A 25,520-nucleotide genomic window follows, 5' to 3' on the forward strand; every position below is an offset into this window, starting at 1 on the left:
TGTGACTGTGGGCAGGGTAAAACTCCTGCCTTCTCTGTAAAATGAGACACTCACAGCACCAATTATGACACAGGGGTTTTGTGAGGATTAAATTAGGGGACATAGTCCTCAGTCTTTCTTATCGCTCGGAGTCCAAGAGCGCGCTAAGAAGTAATTACGGTAAGGGGCGGGGCCAACGCCAGGGGGCGGAGCTTTGCCAACCCTCGCGCACGCGCAGTCCAGTGTGCGGGCGCCTCAGGTAAGAGTAGTGGCTTTGGCTGGGTTCCCCGACTCGGGCTCTCCAGGGCGCAGGGTGGGGCGGGGGTTTTGGGGGCGCCTCGCTATAGTTCTGGAGTCATACGGAGGAAATTTGGATGTCGCTCTACCCATTCAGCGGGAGGTCGCTGGGCAGGCTCAAGTGTTTCCGGGTCGCGTGGCGACCTTGTCGCGGTGGCCGGCGGTGCGGCCTGCGCTGCCCGCGCGAGTTGGCTGCAGGCGGGCGGGGGAGCTCCAGGGGCCACCGGGGGGTGGGGAAGAGCTGGGGGCTGCGAGCGCCTGAGGATCGTGGGTGGCAGGCAGGCCTCGGTTCTGGAACGTGGGACCCGGAAAAAGTGCTTTAGCCAAGGAAACCCAGGGATGCTGAGGAAGCTTGCTCTCCGACGGCTGGAGTGCGAGAGACCCTCCTGTTTTGAGGCCGAGCCGCGGATTTCCCGCTGTAGTGCGCGGAGGAGCCGTTTTCAGACGCCAGCATCGCACATTTGTTTTAAGCTTGTGGACCCTAGATCAGCTGCTCAGCCCAGTGTGATGTGAACTGCATGACCCACAGCCTTGCTTTTCTACAGGCCCATTTGCGGACTGCTTTATTTTATTTGACTTATTTATTTATAAGGATTTTATTCATTTATTCATGAGAGACACACAGAGAGAGAGACATAGGCAGAGGGAGAAGGAGAAGCAGGCTCCCTGTCGGGGAGCCCGATGCGGGACTCGATCCCAGGCCCCCGGGTCACGAGCTGAGCCAAAGGCAGATGCTCAACCACTGAGCCACCCAGGTGCTTTTTCTTTTCTTTTTCTTTTCTTTTCTTTTCTTTTCTTTTCTTTTCTTTTCTTTTCTTTTCTTTTCTTTTCTTTTTTCTTTTCTTTTCTTTTCTTTTCTATTTTCTTTCTTTTTTCTTTTTTTTCTTTTCTTTCTTTTCTTCCTTTCCTTTCCTTTCCTTTTCCTTCCTTTTCCTTCCTTCCTTCCTTCCTTCCTTCCTTCCTTCCTTCCTTCCTTCCTTCCTTCCTTCCCTTTCTTTCCTTCCTTCCCTTTCTTAATTAATTGATTAAAAGTATGCTCCACCCCGAATCTGGGGCTTGAACTCAGGGCCTTGAGAGCAAGACCTGAGATCAAAAGTCTGTGGCCCCACAGACTGACCACCCAGGCCCCCAGAGGGCTGCATTATTTTAAACTTCATCTAAGCTCCATCCTTCTCCAAAATCTTGTCTAATCTTGTTTTCTCTCCCAGTTAGTAACCTGAGTTTGCCATGGACAGGTATACCTTTGGTGGTCTTTTTTTTTTTTTTTTTTTTAAAGATTTTATTTATTTATTCATGATAGTCACAGACAGAGAGAGAGGCAGAGACCCAGGCAGAGGGAGAAGCAGGCTCCATGCAGGGAGCCCGACTCGGGACTCGATTCCGGGTCTCCAGGATCCCGCCCTGATTCCGGGTCTCCAGGATCCCGCCCTGAGCCAAAGGCAGGCGCCAAACCACTGCGCCACCCAGGGATCCCTGGTGGTCTTTATCAACCAGGCTTTATCAATCATTATAAACATCTTTCCTGAAGCTGAGGGACTTGTAAAATGTGTGTGTGTGTGTGTGTGTGTGTGTGTGTGTATATTTATATATATTTGCAGTGTTATTTGTATTTATTTTTTGAACCCTTAACCTCACCTTTTCCCATCAAAACAAAACCAAATTTCATTTGGATTCCTTACACTGCGGATATTGCTGCAGGCAAGCTTTCTTTATAATTAAAAAAAATTTTTTTTCACCCATTGCATATTAAAAATTGCACTGAGAGGTCCCTGTACTAATGACTTCCTTCCTGTCAGGTACAGCATTGTAAACACTAAAGCAGTTCTCCCTTCCCACTCACCTGCCTTTCTGTTTTATGTAAATTCTTTAACTTTCCCTGCTTCGTTTTTTTTTTTAAGATAAGAATACTAAAGTTTTAATCTTTTAGTCCCCAGGGTGATCACATTATCAAAATGAGGGAAGGGAATTTTGGAGGGAGGGGATACCTGGTAAAGAGATTAATAGGATAATCCTACAAAAGTAAGGTATTTAATTACCCCATTCTCAGGCATTGTGAAAAGGAGTCAAGAGGAAATGGCCATAAATGCATGACAGTGAGCAGAGAGCTGGGACTGTAGAGTATTATAGATCTTACCATCTGTGTACAGAGGGCAGAGAATAGTATGACAAAGAGCATACATTGCACAGTATCAAAATCCTGAGATTAAAGATGACTGGTTTCTCCTCTTGTTGGGGTTATAGGGAGGCAGAGTAAAAACTTGAGTTTACATTTCACATATTCGGTAAGAGTTGTATATGCTCTCTCTTTTTTTTTTTTTAAAGCTTATTATATAGCTGTTTCCCTTGTTTAGCTTTTACTTAGAGGAGAATGAAGACTCAAACAGTTTTTATTTTTTAAAGATTTTAACAGGGAGAGAGAGAGAACACAAGGGGGAGTGGGAGAGGGAGAAGCAGATTCCCTTCTGAGCAGGGAGCCTGACATGGGGCTCCGATCTGAAGGCAGTCTCAAACAACTGAGCCATCCAGGCACCCCACAAACCCTTGTTTTGATTAGCTTTTATTTTAGTTAAAGGAAGAGAATCAAGATCTAAAGTCTAGTTTGCTACTTAATGGGTGATGGTGGTCAGTTTTCCTCTTCATGTGGACTAGGGGCCTCTTGTACAGAAATCATTTGGAGTTGCTTGCAAATGTGCAGATTACTGAGATGGCAGCCCTAGACTTGAATCAGAATCCAGGGACTGGGGAACTGCAGGTTGAGGCCCAGGAATGTGCATTTTTAACAAGCCTTTTGTATGATGTAATTAGTTTGAAAATACTGTTATGAATCCCCAAGAAAAACTTGGTTTGTTGCTCAGCGTTGTATGAGATGCTGGGGCTATAGCACATAGTTCAATATATGCTGTATAAATAAATGAAAACCTTCAGCTCTGAAACATAAAGAACCACTTATAGAATAATCTTACTTTTATCGGTTACTTATGAAGACCTTTCACATATGGTGCCCATTAGATATCTTAAATCCTAGTTCAGCTAAAAAAAAAAAAGATTTACTCTATTTCTTAATATGCTATATTCTTAGGTAAATAAAAATTTTAGTTCCATAAATTGCTAGTTCTTTTTACAGTGCTTTTTTTTTCAGTTTCATCACCTTTTTGTGCTTTTTTTGGTGTCTTTGGTTCATTGTGTGGGGGTGGAAATTGAAAACTAGGAATGTGGGGGACGCCTGGGGGGCTTGGTGGTTGAGCATCTGCCTTTGCCTCAGGTCGTGATCCTGGGGTCCTGGGATGAGTCCCTCATCAGGCTCCCTGTGGGAAGCCTGCTTCTCTCTCTGCCCATGCATCTACCTCTCTCTCATAAATAAATTCTTAAAAAAAAAAAAAAAAAAGAAAGAAAATTAGGAATGTGGGACATAGCAAATAAGCATATGGTAACTTTGGGGTTTTATTCCTAAATCACTCAGATTGTAGGAATGAATTGGAATTATTTTTGTGGAAGTGGTATTAATCAAGTTTGTGTATGCTCATTCAGGTTTACCTGTATTTGTTACTGTTAAACTTAGGATGGCTCGCATTATGGAACCACTGGCAAAGAAGATCTTTAAAGGAGTTTTAGTAGTTGAGCTCTTGGGCGTTTTTGGAGCCTATTTTTTGTTTAATAGGATGAACACAAGCCAAGGTAATCCTAATTCAGAAGTTAATGTTTTCTACAGGGGTATGCAGTTTGCTAATGCATTGAGGTCTAAACAGCATTTTTAGAGAAATTGCTTCTTCAATGTATTAGACATTTTTATGGGCCCAAGAAGAAACTCGGTGTTATTGTGGATTTAATGACTTTTCTCCCTAAATAATGTGATTTGTTTGTAGACTAGGGAAAATGCGGCACATTTCTATGGATTTTACTAGTGGGGGGCACAGAGCAAGTGACTGGTCTGGCTTCATTTGGGAACACAGGTGGAAGAAATTCAGCCTGCTTATAGCTCATTGTTTGGTAGACTGAGAGGTAGAGCGTAGCTGAACTGTCAAGGCGGTCAGGAGTTCCTCCCATTACCAATACTGGGTACTAAAAACCTTTCCCGTGTCACTGGCTATCGCTGAAAATGCTAGGACACATTCTGGGGGAAATTTTGTGTTAGAGCTCTCAACTTTTAAAACAAGGGGGTGCTTTCTTTTTCCCTAAAGCAGGGACGAGTAGTCCTGGGAGTGGTGGCCATCTTTGAAACTTGTCATTTGTCCTAGTATTTACTGGAACACTGCTCCAGGATGCTAGTGGATGTAAGCATCCTGTAAGGATCCTGAAAAGTCATTAAGTCCACAATAATTAACACCGAGTTTTTTTTGTACCTTGTAAGGATACAAAAGAAAACATACTAACAGTATATAAAAACAAAAACAGTATATAAAAGCAAATTAAAGTTTCTAATTCTGTAAACTATTGTTTTTACGGATTCCATTGTACTTTGCTATGGAATTAGAAATCAAGCCTACTCCATTTGTGAAGCTGATCTCAAATTTCAGTTACATAAGGGAGTTATACATTAATACTGAAAATTTGCTTTTCTAAATAAATTGCATCATATATACAGGTTAAATTTGAAAAGTCCAAAATAACTGTGGGGGGCGACATGTAAGGCAAGTGCAACTTACACCTGTCCCAAAGGATAGTTTCTGATCACCAGAAGGAGCTTAAATCTCTCTTCTATAGGATTCCTATCTTATAGACTAGACCCTAAAGCTAGTATTGAGTTATGGCTCCATGTTTTAATATAATAAATGTCTAGTCATGTCTAATTTTAAGACTTTTTTTTGGTCAGATTTCAGGCAAACAATGAGCAAGAAATTTCCCTTCATCTTGGAAGGTATGTTTTTCCTTAAGAGTATAAAACGACATTTTCAGGTACCCTTTAAATTAAGCAATTTCTTTATGACCAAATAAGGATTAAAGTTGTGATGTCAACTTCCAAGAGAAATTACTATTTATTCCTATTTCAGCTCCTCTGAAAATATGAAAATTCTCATTTGGAGATGAGTAGTTACCAGTGTTTAAAAACTTTGGAATGAAACATATCCGTGGTGATGATGGAATCAAACCACAGCCTCAAACTTCAAAGTGACATTGGTTTGCTAATTTCTTGGAGCTGTTTCTTTCTCTGTCCGGTAGTGGTTATAATGCCCACCTTATGAATCGTCAAGATTAAATAAGATAACATCATATAGTCACTTAGCACAATATCTGGTATAAGGTAATGCTTAATAGTGTTTATTACAATGATTAGTACAGATGCTAGACGGCTCGTACATGAAATATATATTCTGTCTGTTTTTCATTTTACTATGTAGAAATAAGGAAAAGAGGTTTGATTTCTCTTAATATAGTTTAATTTTAACACTTTTACATGATTTTCTAATGACAGCTATATTTATTTTTAGTTTATTACAAATCCATTGAACAGTCTGGAATGTATGAAGTCCGAGAGCAAGATCAAGAAAAATGGCTGAATAGCAAAAATTAGGAGTAAGTACAATTTTAATTCATAATTTATTTAGAAAACAGTCATTTTCTTTGCTTTTTAATTTTTTGAGTGGTTTTTGGCCTCTTCTTTTTGAAATTTTTCTTTTTCTTGATGATACTTTTTACGTCTCTGTTATGTAGCCAATCATCACGTTCAGCCTCCCATCTAAGCTGTTTGAGACCTTTGTGGGGGAGAAGAAAGATGAGCACACCACATGGTAGACTCCTGGCCCCACAGAACAAAACAGGAGCTTCTGGTCTGCCATGGCTTACAGTCATTTCCCATCCACTGTACAAATCCCTTACTTTTGTTTTCCTTTGGCATTTATTGTTAAAGATTAGTTTTGACAAATAAAAGACTAGGATAAGAAAGGAACAAATGCTCTAAAGATTTTATTTCTTCTGAACACTTTTACTGACAAAAAACAAAAGCCAGTATCTATATCAGAAATAATTAAAATGTCTATAAAGTACTCATAATAAAGTTACTTAGCAAACTCATATAAAAACAGCCTGCCTCAAAAAAAACAAAAACAAAAAAAAACAGCCTGCCTCCCTAAAAAAACTAAAGTAAATACAGTCTTTATTGCTATAGTCTAAATGCCTCTTAATCCTACATGTCCCCCAGACAGAGATGAAAAAGCTATTCCTTCCACATTGTAAGGAAAAGGAACCATCTTACTCATCCTTACTAAAAATGGTCCTCCAAAAATATTTACATCTTCGTAAGTTCTAAGTTCAGGCCACTTAAAAACTTCCATAAAAAATTCAAGTTACTTGGAGTGCCTGGTGGCTCAGCTGGTTAAGTGTCTGACTCTTGATTTCAGTTCAGGTCATGATTTCAGGATTGTGGAATGCAGCCATATGTTGGGCTCTGTGCTCAGTGGGAAGTCTGTTGGAGAGTGTCTGTCTTCCTCTCCTGTGCCACTGCCTCCCCCCAAGTAAGTAAGTAAATCTTAAAAAAAAAAAAAAAATTTCAAGTTACTTACTTGCATTATCTTTGTTAGCCATGGCATTCATGCCAATGTTATCAAACTTGGATCCCATATTTTCATCCAATAGGTGGCCAAACTTAAAAAGAGACACATTTATTAGAAAACTCAAAACAATGTGGAATAGCTAACTTCTTAAAGCAGATTAGCCTTACCTCTTCAGCAGATACAAATAGACTGGAGTCACTGAAATTTCCTTTCTTTTTTTTTCTTGGTCCTAAAAAAAAGTATAAGCCTAGTTTACTAAACTGTAAATCCAGTAATTTTGGAAAAATACACATCTTTTTTTTAAATTGAAGTACACTTGACACACAATGTTACATTAGTTTCAGGTGTACAATATAATGATTGAACAATTAACATGGGTTTGTTATAAAAAAGTTGTATTTGGGTTAAAATACACAATTATAATGATCTTTTAGCATCATTAAATAGCTGGCATTTAAAAACAAATTTAAGGGGCAGCCCCGGTGGTGCAGTGGTTTAGCGCCGCCTGCAGCGCAGGGCGTGATCTGGAGACCCTGGATCAAGTCCCACGTCAGGTTCTCTGCATGGAGCCTGCTTCTCCCTCTGCCTGTGTCTCTGCCTCTCTCTCTCTCTCTCTCTCTCTCTGCATCTCTATGAATAAATAAATAAAATCTTAAAAAATAAATAAATACAAATAAAAAATAAAAACAAATTTAATAGTCTATAGTATTTTTTTAAAAATTCCTAAGAGAATTGTTTAGATGACAGTAGTGTCTCTTCCTGCCTGCCTTTCAGATTTGACCACTGATCAAGGTTTACCCTATTTCACAGTATCAGGCAAGACAGATTACAAAGTTGACATGGATGAATTCTGGGATATTTAAGGCAAACTGTAAATTCTAATTAAGTCAGAAGTTTTCTTTGGTCTGTGAGAAAACTGATGGAAAGTATTTTTTTAGGATATAAATGAAATTTTGCTTATACTTCTCAAAGCGGTTCTCCTTAAAAAAACTCAACCTGTAATTCTGAACATACAAACATTTCAAAATAAACTAAGACTTATTTTAATATTAAATGTTAATTTACACATTTAAAATCACATTTTCTAAAAATGTATTAACTAAAAATACTGCTTTTACCCATTTTCACTTTTAAAATTCATCATAAAGTTCAGCTGTTTTTAAGTGTATAATTCAGTATGTTTTAGTAAATTTACAGAGTTGTTCAACTATCATCACATTGCAATTTTAGAACATTTCCATCAACCCCAAAAGATACCTTGGGCATTTGCAGTCTTGTGCCCTCTCCCCAAGACAGCTTTGCCTTTTCTGGCTAGTTCATGTAAGTGGAATCATATGATAGGTGGTCGTCTTTATCTGGCTTCTTTCACCTAGCATAACATTTCTGAAGCTCCTCCATATTATAGCATGTATCAGTACCTCATTACATTTTATTGGTGCATAATATTTCATTATATATTCATCAGTCAACAGATATTTGGGTTATTCCCACTTTTTGGCTATTAATAATAGTGCTGCTATGCACAATCATGTAAAGTATTTGCATGGATACCATGCAAACTTTCACATGTTAAAAATAGAGGAAACTTATCTATTATAAAAGCAAACATGAAATTATACTCCCCAATTTAGAAAATTTCCCAAAATGATAATGATCAGCAACTTTCACATAGCCACTACCTAAGTTTAAGAGAGACTAGATGCATTTTCTTACCTTGAAATGATCCAGCAAAGTCAAAATCATTTGTACCTTTCCTCTTGTTTCTCTTTGTACTGATTTTGGAGCTGACTTCATCATCAAGTTCTATTCCAAAAAACAAAATGAAAACCCATGCTACTAAGCAATTTCAAAAACAAAAGAACTGCCACAGAGCTAAGATGGAATGATGAAACTTTAACTTTTAGAAATAATTACTATTCTAACAAAAAAAGGGTAACAGCTCAACAGGTATTGTACAGAGTCTAATTGTTGATTATGGTAAAAGCTCAAAACTGATGAGCTTTGAGTGATGCCTGGGTGGCTCAGCGGTTGAGAGTCTCAGGGCGTGATGAGGGAGTGCCAAGATTGAGTCCCACATTGGGCTTCTCCCTCTGCCTGTGTCTCTGCCTCTCTCTGTGTCTCTTGTGAATAAATAAAATCTTAAGGAAAAAAAACCCCCAAACTCAAAATTCAACCTCTTTTGGATTCAAATAAGAGAAGGAAAAAGTCCTATATAAATTTCTGGCCAATCTGATTATTAATTTGAATACAAAGTAATATTTTTAAAAATGCTACAACAGAAAAGCTAGCCTACCCTGAGGAAAAAGGAAATATACTTTAGCTTTGTATTTCAAAAATGCTTTAACTTGGAAAAAAAAATGCTTACTTGGAATGCCCTCACTTTCATCATCCAACACATCCATGAATGTTCCTCCATCTTCACCAATTTCAGTAAATTCTTCATTCATACTTCCTAAAGAAACTTCATCATCATCCAAATTATCAAGGTCATCATCACTGCCTTCTAAATCTTCATCTTCTGGGTCTTCCTTAGCACCTTTTTTTTCCTTTTTCATGTTGCTGAAGAAAAACAACAACTTGTAGTACAGAACATTGTTTTCTAAAGTGCTTTTTGGTTTTTGGTGATCAGCAGGATACTAGGCTATTAACAGAGTTAATAGACAGCCCAGAACCTCTGATATATTATCATGCATTATAAAGGTCTAAAATGAAAGTACTATACCCATTTCCCAAGCTTTTTTCAAGAAATTTCTCCTACACATCAGAGTCCTGTATTCTGCTGTTCTGAGGAAAGCGCTTTGGGAAATGCTGAGAAAATAGTTTCTTAAAAACAAGATTGAAAAAAGCATTTTACCTAGCAAAATCAAGGTCATCTGTTCCAGAGGTAAAGCAATTATCATCTTCAAATGTGTCTGTCAGAGGACAATATACAATTTGTCAGATATACCAAGTAACAATGAAATTTAACAGTCATGATTCCATTTACACCAAAATGATATAAATCTGACTACTGCTGTGTTTTATTAATCTACATAAATCTGTGAATATACTGACCGTAATTAAATCCTCAAACTAAAATGGATTCCAGTTAATTTCAGCTTCTTTCTACAACACTTTTATGGAAAGAGAGTAAATATCAAAATGGTATTTAGCAACTGCAGTCCTTTTAAGTGCTTATTTTTAGTAAATATAATACAAGTGCAAAAACTCAAACTCAATTTCTAATTTCATGTTTTTTTGTTTCGGTCTAAATACAGATTAACATTTTAACTCTGTGGATCATAAAGATAAAACAGATGAAAATAGCAGACTACTGTTACCAACAGTGTAAGGAAATTAGGAATGGTTTCTCTTCTTTCAGAGATTAGGCCTTAATAATGAATATATACCATGTAAATACAAATTTATTTTTACCATGAACTGTCCACACACAATCATAAATCTTTCTTGATCAACTGTGGGTGAACTACTATATGCCACCAAAATAGTTTTTAATCCTCCAGCATCATCTGCATGGTATTCTTAGCTAAATGATTTTCTAAAACTAACATCACTCCTTCCACTAATATTCCATGGTCCTATAAGTAAACAGAAATAGATTATTTTACACACTGAACAGTCAATAAAAACAAATTACCAATCATCTTTTCAAACTCATCATCATCCACATCTTCTATACTTTCTTCATCTGCATTTCGTTTTTGTTTCTCTTTAACAGTAGCAACTTTTTTATAATACCTGAAACAAAATGCATGTTATATATTGGATATTTCTTTTAAAAATTTTAAGATTTTACCTTATTTATATTTAAAGAGAGAGAGAGCACGCACATATCCTGGCAGGGGGGCAGAAGGAGAGGAAGAGAGAATCTCCAGCAGACTCCTTGCCGAGCATGGAACCTGATGTAGGACTCAATCTCACAACACCAAGATCAGAAGTTGGTGATGAAACCAAGAGTCAAGACACTCAACTGACTGAGCCACCTAGGTGCCCCCTATTTGATAACTCTATTAAAGGGCCTATTTTACTGTAATCAAAGCACCTATGACCAGTGACACGGGGAAGTGTAAAAAACTGTTAGCACAGTTGGATATTAGTAACTAAAATCTTTATTTATTATAAACAAAAGTTCAATAGCAACTTCTGAATGGGAAGTATAACTTTCAAAGATTTAGGATTTAATTCTTCATAAAAACACTTCAACTCAATTAAATGACATAGTAAAAGATTGTTTTAGTGTCAACACTAATGATCTAAGTGTTAAAAATAAGACCAAAATGTGGCTCTAGATAACATCTAATCACATAATTTTATCAGATTTATTGCCTGTAAGACAATTACTATTTAAAAAAAATAAGATTCAGCTTCACAAAGCGTCACAAAATAAAACTTAACCTACATTATTAAAAACACTCACAAATTGACTAGTTTTAAGTTTCACTTAGATATCTTGAAATTATCAAACCAAATGATTTATAAATTCCTTCTACAAAAACAAAAAAAGAAACAACCCCCCCCCCCCCAAGAAAGATTTTATTTATGTATTAGAGAGACAGCAAGTGAGCATGAGCTGGGAGGTAGAGGGAGAAGCAGCAGACTTCCGCTGAACAGGGAGCCCAATGTAGGGCTTGATCCCAGGACCCTGAGATCATGACCTGCGCTACCGGGCACCTTAACTGACATATCTTTAGATCTTTTCAAGACAGATCTATGTTAATGAAGCATTTTATAGTATCTAAAAATTAACACTTTTCCTTAAAAATTTAAATTTTAATAGTTCCCCAAATGAAACTGCATTAAGTATATTACCTGTAGAAAAATAGTTCATCCACTGGTATTTGGCTTTCTTCTTTTGCAAGGAACTCCTTACTGTTCACTAGGAAAATAGATTAAGATAAAGATTTTATTAAGATTTTATTAAAATAGTCCTTTTTATGTTATTCAAGTTCTTAAGATTACACACAGCGTATCTACAATTCTAAAGTCTCAAAAATGTAAGGAAGGTAGACATAAGGGGGGGATCTTCTAGTGCAAAGGACAGTCTCTGGAGAAGTCTGAGTGCAGGAGACCCAACATTTAAAACTGTTGGCTGCAAGGACATATGTAGCCGTCAGTGTATCACAGTGGAAGAACATGGTTCTCTCACTGTCCTCCAACTGCATCCATGATCCCAATTTTAAGAGGAATAAAATTAAAGAGTTCTCTTAATAATCAGCTTTAAACTTATCATCTTCATCTCAGGAAAAAAAAACAGTAATGCCTGCTACTCCAGAATAGGAAGTAAAGGTAAACAGAATTGTCTATAATTTTACTTAATGCTAATGAAAACTAAGGAACAAGAACAAGGAACTACAGGAATATTAGTTTTCTCTCTTCACAATAAAAATTTCTAACTCATCTTGATTAAAAGTGGATTTGGCTTCTAAATTCTATTAACTTTGGTTGAGTCTCTGGATCTCTGTAAAATAAACCAGTTGGAAATTAAATGGTTTATAAGGTACAAATTAACCCTAGTCTCTGAACAGAAAGCAACTGTGATTTATTATATAAAAAGATGTTTGCTTGAATGCAGAAAAGAGTCAGATCCACAAGATGGGTACCCAGTACCCATAGAAGGTTATCAACCAATTTAAAATGATGCGGTGACAAAACCAATTGAGTTTTCTGCTGAACCCATATTAGAAAGCTTTTTAAAATGGTTTTTAACTGTAGGGAGTGCCTGGGTGGCTCAGTTGGTTGAGCACTGGACTACTGGTTTCAGCTCAGATTGTGATCTTAGGGTTGTAGAATCAAGCCCCTTTGTCAAGCTCTGTGATCAGCAGGGAGTCGGCTTGAGATTCTCTCTTCCTCTGCCCCTCCCCCCTGCTCATGTACTCTTCTTTTTCAAATAAATAAAAATGGTCTTTAACTGTAAAAGATAGTTATGTATGTGTGTGGGGGGTCACAAATAATGCTATAAATGATATAAAAATGGCTAATTATTGAAGTTGTGTGACAGTTACAGGGGAGTTCATTATACTGCATATTTTGGATAGGTTTGAAACCTGTAATAAAGTTTAAAAAAAAAAAGTCCCAGACACACACAATAAACTTAAGAACGTATATACATTTTTGGGAACAAAAGATGGATAATGTCTCTGGTGCTTAGGTTTATTCTGATAAAACGGAGCAAAGAGTAACACAATTTATGTGTTAGACTTGTACTATCTTGTCAGTTTCAACCATTCAGGCTTTATACTTACCAGCAAGACTACGAATATCCTTCATAAAATTTTTTCTTTTTGGCTGCATCACAACACTATCTGTGTTTTCTGAAATGCAAAAATCAAGGCAATGTAGTGTAAAACCTAATTGTATGCTTATTTTATTTAATAAATATCAATAGTGAAAACCAAATAATTAAATAGAAGCATACCTTTGCCTTTATGTGGCTTTGGATTTCGGTATACAAATCGATCTAAGAATCTCATTAATGTGAAATCTTGGAGTGGGTCTCCTGAATATTGAATATAATTTCCCTGAAAGGTGGAGGCGGGGAGGATTAAGAACTTAAATTATATATATGCATCCAAATAAGAAAATAAAGGAAAAACACCATCTACTACAATGCATTAAAGGCACAAATATGCCTTACATGACCCTTCAAATATCCATCTCATCCCTCTTTACTTGAAGAATTAAACACACACACAAATAAATATTTTATGATGTGCTATTGAATTTACGGATAAACAATATTAACACTGTAGGTCATCTATTAACCAGGAAGCAAACACAGCAAATGGGAAAGGGGAGGACAGTCTTTCTTCAGGAGAAAAGCCAGAATGTAGTAACTGTTGCAATAATCTAGTATCCTGTATTGCTATTCACCACACAGTGGGAAGAATTGTCTGCTGCACTGTATTAAGTCACTGATCCTTTTCCTTTTCCACAGCAGAAAACGTTTATGATTCTTTGTGGTAGATAGAAAATACTGTATGGCCAATTATTGATTATCGAAAACTGGATTCGTTTTCTTTTTTCTTGACTTTAAAATATTTTCGACTTACCTGAAGGATAGTCTTTGCAAAAAGGGCCACAGAAGGATGAAAATGCTCAGACAGCTAAAAAAAAAAAAAAAATTAAAAAAAAATTGTGAGGAAACTCAACTCTTACTACACCTGTAAATCCAAAGAACTGAAACTTAAGCCAATATATTAGATAAGAGTGATTCTCAAAATTTTGGTCTCAGGAGTGCTTTATATAGTTAAAGTCAAGGACCTCAAGAGCTTCCTTAGTTTCAGGGGGATATACCTATTGATATTTACCTTATTAGAAATTACAATATGTCTTATGAAAACTAAGTTTTTCAGAACAAATAAGCATTAGTGAGAAGAGTAAAATTATTTCAGTTTTATAAATCTACTTAATGTTTGAATTAATAGAAGACAGTGGATTCTCCTGTGCTTCTGTATTCCATGTTATTTTTTAATTGAATTATGATGACAATCTTGCCTGACAGGTATATAAAATTGGAAATAGGAAAATTAACTTATAGTCTTTCACATAATTGTGGATTTTCTTCTTTGATACTACTCCCAAAACTGAAGATTAGCTGTAATATGGAATCTGAAACTATTATCAAACAGCTTTTGCTACTTGCTACTTAAAATTAATTGGTCTACTTTGACTAAGACTTTTTGTAACACCGTGCATTAGTCATTTGGAAAATACCGATTCAGTGAGTTATGCAGTTCTTCCACACATTGGTAACGTTATCACAAAAATCACTTTGTTAGTATCACCACTGATTTTATCAGAAAAGTTTTACATATTGAGGAAGTGTCAAGTTCAAAGTGGTGGTAACCAGATTTCTAAACTTTTCTTTTGCTTAAAAGCTTGAATTTTATCACTAACAACAAATACTGTCAGCGGTTTTGCTTGAAATAACAGATTCACTTTCAAGAAAATGTCTCCCGAATACCCAAATCTGAAAAACCAGTCTCTCGGTCAACCAGTCTTTTATTAAAAAAAGCAGCTAGTTGAGTTTACAACAAACTATATAGGTACTTTTTCTAAGACATGAGACAAACTCATACTTAGGTATGCATAAGTATGTTATGGATTCTTGCTGTATATGAACACAGATTATGAAAAAGACATGTACTTTAGGGTCAAGATAATCACTAATTTTTCCTGTTTCATCAGTCTTATGTGATACTGTCTTCCGCCCTCTTCCCTCTCAAGGTACATGGCAGTAAAAAATACAATGGCCACTGTCATTGTCTGAGGTAAGGCACTAGCAGTTTTATCCATCAGTGCCAATGTAAACACAGTGACAAAGGCAAATAATGTGCCCTGGTATCACTATGAAAATAGCTGTGACCTTGCAGACTCATTGAAAAGATGTCAAGGATCCACAGGAATCTATGTGTTGAGATGCTTGCTTTACCAAAGGCATCACAGAAAGTTTATTGAAAATAGAAGTTCCTCTAATGCATTTAAAAGGTAACTTTATTTGCAAATAATTCTATCACAAAACTTTTCAGGGACATCTAATGCATAAAGAGAATTTACCCATTTTACAGAGCCATTATATGCAATAATTTACCTAAAACAGCAAAATTTATTTATAGCTATGTATAACATCCTTATTTTGCATACATATTATTTAAGATGTTACATGTGAATGTAGAAATGTATAAATTTAATGTTTATCAGAGGCTACAGAAATACAGGTTATAAAGGATTACAGCTGGGTGACACGCCTCAAATTGCTTCATAATGCCAATTAGCTGTTTAACTAAACTGTTAATGATTGACAAGAAAAATGGAAACTTCAAGGAGTTAAATCCATGAAAGCAAATACAAAGGACTAATGAATTAAAAGACAATTTATAATTACCTTTTTGAGTTCCCAAAGACTTGTATTTTCAGCTCCACAAAACAAAGGGTTTCTACTGAATGGATCATATGTGTTTAACTGTTTGCCACCTGAGAACAAAAAAAAAAAAATACTATTTCTCAAATGCTTTATTCCTAGCCCAAGAGTTCACTAAAACCATCACTAATGTTGTCATCAATAACATATATATGTAATAGGACTATAATTTTCAACATTCTCAGTTAGCTAGGCATCCTACCTAGGTTAAAAATTCCAAGCCCCAACGAAAATTAGATACAGTACCCAGGATAGCATGTGCTATTCAATAAACTGGCAGCAAAAGTTGCCCAAATCTGGATCAAATAGGTTATAAATGCTAAAATGGCAACTAGCCTGAAGGTGAAATGGGTCTAAATTCTTTTAGAAGTTTAAATGCACTGAATATTTGTTATTAAATTGTCCAGGAATAATTGTCTCTTGGAACAAGTTTTACATTAACTTCTTCCTGTTTTCAAAAATTCAGTATTAAAAAATTTAAAACAAAGAACTTTTAGAACACATTATAACAAACTATTTCACAATGCATATGCTCATCATCCTTCTTTTTTTTTTTTCTTTTAAAGAGAGGGAGAGAGAGATAGAGACAGAGACAGAGACACAGGCAGAGGGAGAAGAAGCAGGCTCCATGCAAGGAGCCCGACGTGGGACTCGATCCTGGGTCTCCAGGATCATGCCCTGGGCTGAAGGCGGTGCTAAACCGCTGAGCCACCCAGGCTGCCCGCTCATCATCCTTCTAAAGGGTTATTCTCAGTTTACCCTTCAGGGAAACTGATGGATTCTTTTAAAAACTTTTCTGGTTGTTGGGCAGCCCGGGGTGGCTCGGCGGTTTAGTGCTGCCTTTGGCCCAGGGTGTGATCCTGGAGACCGAGGATCGAGTCCTACGTCAGGCTCCCTGCATGGAGCCTGCTTCTCCCTCTGCCTGTGTCTCTGCCCCCCCTCCCCAGGATTCTCATGAATAAATAAAATCTTAAAAAAACAAAACAAAACAAAACAAAAAACCTTTTCTGGTTGCTACCATACTTCTCTTTTATACAGGCAAACTGAAGTTTGGGGAGATGAAAAAAGTTGACCAAGTTTCCCATAATAGGTTTGAAGAAGTGGATTTAGCACATTTCTTGATCCTCAGGGTTTAGTGTGCTTTTCTTTATAGCCTCAAATGAAAAGCCTCCATTTCCAAAGGGTATTTGCTTTAATTTCCAAGACCTAATAAATTACTTTAAAATGTGATATAATCTATATTATTAATAATGAAGTGATTCACTATATTAAAAATTTACTAAATTCCTGAATATCTAATTATATAAGCTCTACTCTAAAAAAAATACACAGGACTTCTAAGATGGTTTAATATTAATTTCTATTGAGATCAAAGAGGGGGTGCCTGGCTGGCTTGGTGGGTAGAGCATGCAACCTCTTAATCTCAGGGTTATGAGTTCAACCCCATGTTGGATATAGATCACTTAAAAAACCCTAAACCTTAAAAAAAAAAAAAAAATCAAAGGAGAAGCCAATTCCCACTTAAAAATTCAAGAGAACAATTTAAAGATTTAACAAACTCACCTTTTAAATTATCAAAGTGCACCCAAGAAGCAGACTCTGATTTTTTTGTTTCCATAGGACTGGGACTGTCAGACACAGTTTCTTCTGTCTCAGTTTTTTTTACTTTATCAGTTTCTTTATCTGCATTGAATTTTTCTGTGTCTTCATCATCTCCTATGTCAATAAAATTCTCTTCATCAGACTCCTAAAACAATGGTTTAATAAATCTGCATCAACTGGAAGTCTATATTCAGTTATATGAGGGAGTTTTGAAGAAGATCCACTTATGCAATAGTGGTGAAACAAAGTTCCATCAATCAAATTTATGAGAGGCACCATATTTTTTTGTAAATGTAAGAGAGTAAGTTTTGAGCCACAATTCCCTCAGACTTTGGGACTTTTTTTTTTTTTTTACATGAAAACATTCAGTCCTCAAATTTGTAACATGTTATAAATAACCCTACAAGGTAGGTGCTACTATATCCATTTCACAACTGAAGAAAGGTTTAAAAGATATACTGGCTCTATAACTATCTGTAACTAGCTCATACAATTACAGTTTAGTGTAGTACAGTTTATTATGAGTAAAGGGGTCAAGCAACATGCCCACCTAGTAACTGTACACCTGGGACTAAAATCCAGGTCTGTCCAACTCCAGGACTCACACCTGTTCATGCTTCAGAGAACTAAGCAAGTTACTGTTATTGAAGCAAAGACGAAAAATACAATATATTTCAGAACCCACTCGATTAAAAAACAGTTGTAAAATATACCGGATGATCGTCTAGCTGACTTCTTAAATTTGGTTTTGCTTTAAGGATCTCAGACACAAGATACAAAGCTCCACATATGAATGGTGGCATCTGTTCACAAGTAACTTGGAGTAACCTCTTCACAAAAGCCTTCACCCTGCGCAGCACGATGTCAGCTTTCAGAGATTTGTAGACAAGATTAAGAAACAGGGCTTGCTTAGAGCACATCATCAATCCTGGATCCAACATCTTCCTATTAAAAAAAAAACAAGATCAAATGCTTATTCATAAAATCTCTCTACAACCAGCAGTAGAAGCAACTGCTAATACCTCATCTTAGTTAGGGATAACCTTCCTGTTTGTTTTAGAAGACACCTAAGATGTAAAATGGAAGTCAATGAACAAAACAGAAAAAATTATCTTGGGAAAGGTGGGAATATTACAGGAGAAGGACTTTTTTTTATGGTTTCTTTTTTCTTTTCCATGTGGTTATCCATTCTCTAGGATAATAGGAAAATTATCTCTTCCTCCTAGCTAGGAGACCAGAGGCAGCTTCCACATGATTCTAATGAGCACAAAGGTAATAGTAGAAAGCTGAATATCATAATTTAAAAATTTTATCTTTATCCTAGTTGCTGAATCCTAGGGTTGCTCTTGCCCTCCAGACATTAGGATATCTAGAATTAACACAAACCTCAGTATATGCTCATGTGAAATATTACTTATTATTCTAAACATTCCTATTAACTTTTTCATTAATACTAGAAATGTAAATATTTGACCCTGTGAAGCATTTTCATATTCTGGGCATACCCAGTTTCCCCCATTTATCAGTTCCATAATTCTAGTGATACTGAGATATCCTGTATTATTCAATCTTTGATACTCAATTTTCTGTTCACATTTAAAATTTTCAACATTTCAATCCACTTTGCAACTCATTGTTTTAAAACATTTGAGATTTAGATAGGTGTGTCCCCACCAATTGACAGAGAACATGTTCTTAGAGTTTTTGATAAATCATATTTTTGTAAACCAAATCGGTTTTCTTTATCTTTCAAGTAATATTAGGGAAATTTTGTTTAAAATGATTCTTAAGCGACGCCTGGGTGGCTCAGTGGTTAAACGTCTGCCTTCAGCTCAGGGCGTGATCACGGAGTCCCGGGATCAAGTCCCACATCAGACTCCTTTTGGGGAGCCTGCTTCTCCCTCTGCCTATGTCTCTGCCTCTCTCTTTCTCTCTCTCATGAGTAAATAAAATCTTAAAAAAAAAAAAAGATTCTTAATAAGATTAAGAAAAATACTATGAGGTTTGTAAGTCCTTTGAGGAAATCTGTGAGAGCTCTTGGCAAGCAATAACTTAACGAATTTAAGAATGTACTCCTCAGGGGCACCTGGGTGGCTCAGATGTTTAAGCAGCACCTGCCTTCGGCTCAGGTCATGATCCCAAAGTCCTGAGATCAGGCCCTGCAACAGGCTCCCTGTTCAGTGGGGAGTCTGCTGCTCTTGCTCTCTCAAATGAATAAACAAAATCTTGAAAAAAAAAAAAGTACTCCTCAGATAGACTTGCGTTAAACACTGAGATATTAAATGGATATTAGAAAAATATTTACAAAAGATTCCAAACATTGTCCAAAAAGTTCTTATGACCATCAAAAGTTACAAAAGACCCCTAAAATTCCTAAGTCTCTACCCTTGCAGCCCTAGAACTCTTTGCAAACCAAAGAAGTATTAACTACTTAAAAAAAAAATTGTAGGCTCTTAAGAGTTATGGAAAGGACTCTGAGATTTTCTGTAGTGTACCAGTGCAATCAGCACCATGAAACATCATGAATGCCCAAAGACCGCAGACCTGGATTTACCACTTAACTTCGCATTGTCATGTCTGTGTGATTTTGCACAAATTACTGTACCTCACAGACTGGAGAACTGTTTTGAGGAACAAACTTAAGAAATTCATCTGAATAATACTACTAACAGCAGCAGCCAACACCTGCAGAACACTTACTGTACACGAGGCACCATTAGACACTTAACATAAATATGAAAATTACATGAACTCAGTAAAGTCCCAGTTCTGTCATTTTTTAGCTATGTGACCTTGGGAAGTTTTATATTGTAACAATAACCCTATAGGATAAGTGCACTCCTCTTCATTTTATGGACAAACTGGGCCACAGTAAAGTGGAATCAATCATGTTTACCAATAGGGATTGATTGATTGATTCATTTATTTATTACCAATAGGGCTTTACAGAAGATTAAGTAATCTGTCCAAAGTTACATTATCACAGCCAGGCACTGTGGCTTAGGTTCAAGATATTAATCAGTACCTTCTATTTCTCAGAAGATATATGGATATAAAATTATTAAAATGTATTAGAAAGGAATATAGAGCTTGTTGGTATACTTAAACAGTTCCGAAGTATTTAAACACTGTTCAAAATACCATCCCTCAATAGGTGTCAGGACAATTGCAAAATTCAGTGAACAAAACCTTAATCCCAGTAATTAAAAAAAAAAAAATTGCAAAAATGCAACCCTAACTCTGACTTTCCTGTTTACCATCTGTCTTCCTCAATATGAATGTAAGTGCCTCAAGAGGTGGGAATTTGTTCAGTGCTATATCCAGAGCACCTGGAAGTGTCCAGCATATAGATGGCACTCAAAAAATTCCTGTTCAATGAATTACACTACATGGTTGTGGGAAGGACAGGGGGAAGAAATATAGGACTGAGAATGAGAGTGAGAGGGAAGGAAGTGAAGGAAGCTTCAATTATATCTGCAGTTCTAATTTTTTAATATTTAAAAGACTTAGAGCAAAACATTGAATAGTTTTCCAATGGGAAAACAAAGATTAAAAGTTGGTGATTAGCAAGTTGCTGAGGAGGGCCTAAAACCAGTTTTCTAAGTCTCTTGTTCCACACAGGAGGGACATTATTATTAAATGTTATTCTCACATTCACCTACTGGAATGGTGGTACTTACCTATATAATGCTGCATAGTATCGATCTGATATCGTCTGCTGAGAATTCATTACTTGGAAAAGCAACATTAAAGCCTGTACACTGGTATTAAAATTCACAACATGCAACACTTTAAAGAGTGTGTCGACCTGCTCCTTCACTTTGTCATCACCAGTCTGGGCATAAGGGTATGCCCTATTTACTCCTGTTAAAAGGGCACTAAGCATTTTTGATTCAATATCTTTTTTCTTGATACAAGTCCGAAAAAAACAAAAATAAAGAGTAATTAACTTATTAGCTAATTCACTTTCTTCATGGGAAAGGACCATTTGGTTTAAAAAGCAAATTGCATAATATTGTGCTTTGGGGCTGATATTTGAGCGAAAGAGTAGCCTTTCTACTTCACCACATACAACTCCTTTCATATTGGGATGTTTACAAAGCAATGTCTCTAACAGATGGGAGGCTTTTGTGGCTATTCTGTTCTGAGGATCGCCCAGTTTATTTACTACCTGCACAAGAAGAGCCTTTTCTTCCTCAGGTTTGTTACAAAGAAGCTCATGAGCTACCACAAGAGCTCGAGTTTTAGTGGCTACTAAAGAATCATGACTTAAAGTTTCTAAGACCTGGACAAATTCAGCCACAAGGTGTTTCAGCTGGTGTTCAAAATACCATAATATCAGCCTTCTATCTCTTGAGTCCTTGTTGCCACTGGACAACTGCTCTAGTTTGCTGAAAGGATGCTGGCTGAAAATCCGTAGCTTCCGACTGTCTGGCAAAAGGTCTGTAATCAGTAACTCTTTGAAAGTATCCAAAGCCATGAGGCACTGCTGTTTGCTACCTTTCTTTTTAACAAGGTTCACAAGAGTTTCCACAAACTGGAGTGTGTGAATAGCATCATCCTGAATAAGAAGAATCATGGCTGCCATCCTGTCACCTAGTGTCCCTGATGACACAATTGTCTTCATCCAGGTAGCAGAAGCTCCCTTTTGATTATTTGTCTTGTTTTTGAATAAGTTGATTTCATGCTCATATAATTTCTGAGCCAAGGTTTTGTACTTGGACACAACATCCTGAGGCTGGGGTTCCAAAGAATATTCATTGCTGTACTCTAGATCATACCATTTGCCTCCAGGCTTGAGTAACAATGTCTGTCTCTCAAAAAATTCAAAGATGTCCTGTTGTTTATCTTTCTTAACTTTTGGTGTGGCACTGTTCTCAGAATGTTGTTCTGGCCTCTTCTTATTTTTTACCTTATCAAGTGATGTTCTTTCACTTTCTGCTACATTTTGCTTTTTATTATCTACTTTAGATATTGCTTCTTTTTTGCTGGCATTTTCTTTTTTTGCTGGTTCATCTTCTTCAACTAAGAAAGCTTTTGCATACTTGGCCAAACTAAGATTCTGAATAAATGCTTCCAATTCACCTTGTTGAAGGTCATCAATTGCTCCTTTTTTTCCTCCATCCACCACTTCCTCATTTTCATCCAAGGTAGCCAGCATAAGGTAATCTTGCTACATTAAAACATAAGAAAGTTAAAAATAAATTACCAATCCAACAGTTTACATAAACTTCAGAAGTTAATTGTAAATCTGCACTTTAAAATCAATTAAATTCAATTATCATGGTATTGCCTGGGCTCCCACCCTACAACCAAATAAATACTTGATGAAACAAATATTTAAATGTGAAAATAAATCTATAAAATAATAGGAGATTGCACACCATAATTAATTTCAGAGTAGAGAAAATCTAAATCTGACATAAAATGCAGGCTTTTAAAGGCAAAGATGGGTAAAATTGTCATTCTCAGAGACAGAAAACATACAAAAGTCAAAAGACAGTAAGTTTGAAAAAAAAATACTGGCAACTGACATCAAAGTAATGGGATTTAATATTTAGTATGAAAGTTCCTACACATTAGTTAAGGCAGTGTCAGCTGAAAAGAAAGATCTGCAAAGGATATAAACAAATGGTTCATTAAGGGAAATTGGTTTTTTAAAAAGGTGAAAAGATGTTCAACTTCACTGACATTAGGAAAAATCCAAATTAATACCACCATGTACATCCATTTTCTAATCTGTGAGATGAACAAAGATAAAATTATGACAGGTGGTACTGCGGAGAGGATGGGAGGAAAAGGCACTTTTCTACATGGCCGATGGAAATGTAAACTAGCATAACCTCTATGGAGGACAACTTGCTACCTTCAATCAAAATACAAGACACACATCCTTTGATCCAGCAGTTCCATTTCTATCAATTTAGATTACATATATACTTACAAATGTGGGAAAAGATATACTTTAAAGGTTATTTACTGAAGCATTATTTTTAAAAGATTTATTTATTTATTAACAAGAGACAGAGAGAGAGAGAGGCAGAGACACAAGCAGGCTCCATACAGGGAGCCCAACGGTATTCCAGATCTCCAGGATCAGGCCCTGGGGCAAAGGCGGTGCTAAACCACTGAGCCATTCCAGCTGCCCTGAAGCATTATTTAAAATAGCAAGACTGACAACCTAAAGGCCCACAATAAATGGCCAGTTAGAGAAATTAAAACAATGATTTACGCAGGCATTACAAAACCAATCACACAACTTTATATATGGATATGGAAGCATTTTTTAAGACAGCAAGAAAAAATATACACAAAATATTTAAGATATAGTATGGTACCTTTTGTGTAAAAATAATGTGCGTGTTTGTTTGGAAGCTATAAAAGACATAAAAATACTTGCTTTCTGGAAGGGAAATTGCATGGCTAGAGATAAAAGTGGGAAAAAAGACTTTTCACCATATACTTTTTCCTTTTAAGATTTTATTACTTTATTCATGAGAAACACAGAGAGAGGCAGAGGTATAGGCAGAGGGAGAAGTAGGCTCCCTCCTGGGAGCCCAATGCGGGACTGGATCCTAGGACCCAGGTATCACCACCTGAGTCAAAAGCAGACGCTTAACCACTGAGCCACCCAGGTGCCCCTGCACTCCTCCTTTTTAAAAGAACTTTTTTGTAGCACGTGAAATATAACCTATTCAAAAATTAAATACAATCCAAGTACAGGGCAAACTGTGACTCTGCCCCTGTAAATTGCATTTCTCCTGACCCACACCTCTCCCCCCCACTAACAATCTCAAAACTTACTAAAAAATAAGCCAAACTCTGTGACGTATTTCCTCCAAATCTTCTACTAAAGTCTTGCATCAAACTCAGAGAAAGGCCTACAATCTTCCTCCCCGACTTCACTTCTTATTACTCTCCTCTTAACTCATTCTGCCTCAGCTACGCTGACAGTTTTGTTGCTCCCAGAACAGCATGGCTCACTCCTTTCTTCACTAGTTTTCTTCTCAAACATCTCAGGGAGGAGTCCCCCGATCACCTCATTTAAAACTGTTAGGCCCTTCCCACTCATCATCTTGAAAAGTTTTTCTCCATGGCACTACTCTGCATCTGATGAATCGTGTACTCAAAAGTTTGGTTACTGTTTCTTTCTCTTAATGGGGATGTAAATTCCGAGACAGCAGAGGGCTTCTAAAGCGTAAACATGTGCGTCAACTCCGTACAAAAGTTAACATTCTAACAACACTGGAGTTCAGAACGCAGAAGCCACGTCAGGACCTTTCAAAAAGTTCAGTCATCACCGATCAGATGGAGTGCCCGTTACAGATCAGTGAAATAAAAGGGTCACCTACATCCTCGGAGAGACCACATCGCAAAAACGTTCGATTCCAAAAGTCTCTTCTCTTGTACAAAGCAGCGGAAAAGTGCGGGAAGCGCACAGCGCACATTTCCAAGCTGGGATCTGGGCGCAGGACGCCCACTCCCGCTCCCGCCCCCGCTCGGGGGCAACCGGGTCACTCGCCCCGCACTCGGGAGACCACTCCACGCGCCTCTGTCCCCGCGTCCGAGAGTCCGAGGCCATTACCTTGGTGCCTCCAAGCCGTAATACTTCTTCCAGAGAGAACCCATCCTCGGCTTCATCGTTATCCTCCTCGTCGTCCTCGTCGGGATCTTCCACCGCTTCCTCTCCGCACCACGGCCGCTTGGCATGGAACTCCAAAGGCTTCTTGGCGGCCGCCATTATCAGCAAAACACGCGCAGACGGCCCACAGCCTCCTTCCGTTTGGCCGAGTGACGTACTTCCTGCGGGGGCGTGTCTCCTCCCGGAAATGGCTTCGCTCCCCACCCTGGGGCAGCGTTCTGCGGCGTGCGGAGTACGGCATGAGCGTCCTCGTGAGGGGCGGCTCGGGGCGGCTGTGCGCGGCGGCTCGCAAGGGTAAGCGTTCGCCGCACCCGGGCTCCGCTTGCGGGGGGCAGAGACCTGGGGCGCCTTCCTCAGTCGGGGGCTCCTGAGGCGCTCCGGGCTGCAGACGTCCAGCCTCAGGCCCGGAATGGCCGTGTGGCCGCGGGCACTGCCTGCCTGCTGCCGGCCCCGGGGCGTGCTGCGGTCCGGAGGCCGCTGTCCGTGCTGCGGGCGAGGTGAAGAGCAACACAGCCGCCTCGAAGGCACTCAGGCTGCTTGCACTTGCAAATACTAAGATTTTTTTGTTCATCGTCCCATTTAACTGTTTTTA

At 37.6% G+C, this 25,520-nt stretch overlaps 2 protein-coding genes across 12 annotated transcripts; one reads left to right on the plus strand and one right to left on the minus strand.

Annotated features, from left to right (window-relative positions):
* Positions 1-172: 172 nt before the first annotated feature.
* Positions 173-21,082, plus strand: CEBPZOS (CEBPZ opposite strand). 10 transcript variants are annotated; one of them, XM_049095643.1, is made up of 6 exons: positions 177-238; positions 3,836-3,951; positions 5,087-5,131; positions 5,703-5,787; positions 14,991-15,034; positions 18,045-21,082. In XM_049095643.1, the coding sequence occupies exons 2-4, from the start codon at positions 3,837-3,839 to the stop codon at positions 5,783-5,785; spliced, it is 243 nt and encodes an 80-aa protein (XP_048951600.1). In that variant the 5' UTR covers positions 177-238; position 3,836; the 3' UTR covers positions 5,786-5,787; positions 14,991-15,034; positions 18,045-21,082. The 10 variants fall into 10 exon arrangements, with proteins under 10 accessions (XP_048951597.1, XP_025309957.1, XP_048951600.1 ...); XM_049095639.1 differs by lacking the exon at positions 177-238 and adding an exon at positions 788-1,031 and having other exon boundaries at positions 3,805-3,951; XM_049095640.1 differs by lacking the exon at positions 14,991-15,034 and having other exon boundaries at positions 173-238; positions 3,805-3,951.
* On the minus strand, positions 5,512-25,089 carry CEBPZ (CCAAT enhancer binding protein zeta). Of its 2 annotated transcripts, none has more exons than XM_025454157.3 (16): positions 24,872-25,089; positions 20,967-22,459; positions 18,000-18,231; positions 17,248-17,431; positions 15,649-15,737; positions 13,814-13,867; positions 13,180-13,282; positions 13,007-13,075; positions 11,574-11,640; positions 10,402-10,502; positions 9,619-9,676; positions 9,130-9,323; positions 8,478-8,567; positions 6,932-6,993; positions 6,774-6,855; positions 5,512-5,966 (listed from the first exon to the last, which is right to left on the minus strand). In XM_025454157.3, exons 1-16 carry the CDS (start codon positions 25,025-25,027, stop codon positions 5,827-5,829), a joined length of 3,174 nt encoding a protein of 1,057 aa, XP_025309942.1. In that variant the 5' UTR covers positions 25,028-25,089; the 3' UTR covers positions 5,512-5,826. The 2 variants fall into 2 exon arrangements, with proteins under 2 accessions (XP_025309942.1, XP_025309943.1); XM_025454158.3 differs by lacking the exon at positions 24,872-25,089 and adding an exon at positions 24,091-24,480.
* Between the last annotated feature and the right edge of the window lie 431 nt (positions 25,090-25,520).

This window comes from Canis lupus, chromosome 17 (assembly GCF_003254725.2).
Source record: "Canis lupus dingo isolate Sandy chromosome 17, ASM325472v2, whole genome shotgun sequence".
NCBI classification, from domain to species: Eukaryota; Metazoa; Chordata; class Mammalia; order Carnivora; family Canidae; genus Canis; species Canis lupus.

What these genes read in the sequence shown, in the direction of transcription:
- CEBPZOS (XM_049095639.1), top strand. Translation starts at nt 887, where the DNA reads ATGAGAGACACACAGAGAGAGAGACATAGGCAGAGGGAGAAGGAGAAG. An exon ending in TAGGATGAACACAAGCCAAG is followed by an intron (nt 3,952 to 5,086) that starts GTAATCCTAATT and finishes TTTTTTGGTCAG; the next exon opens with ATTTCAGGCAAACAATGAGC. An exon ending in ATTTCCCTTCATCTTGGAAG is followed by an intron (nt 5,132 to 5,702) that starts GTATGTTTTTCC and finishes ATTTATTTTTAG; the next exon opens with TTTATTACAAATCCATTGAA.
- CEBPZ (XM_025454157.3), bottom strand. Translation starts at nt 25,027, where the DNA reads ATGGCGGCCGCCAAGAAGCCTTTGGAGTTCCATGCCAAGCGGCCGTGG. An exon ending in TACGGCTTGGAGGCACCAAG is followed by an intron (nt 22,460 to 24,871) that starts GTAATGGCCTCG and finishes GTTTTAATGTAG; the next exon opens with CAAGATTACCTTATGCTGGC. An exon ending in TATTTGTATCTGCTGAAGAG is followed by an intron (nt 6,856 to 6,931) that starts GTAAGGCTAATC and finishes TCTCTTTTTAAG; the next exon opens with TTTGGCCACCTATTGGATGA.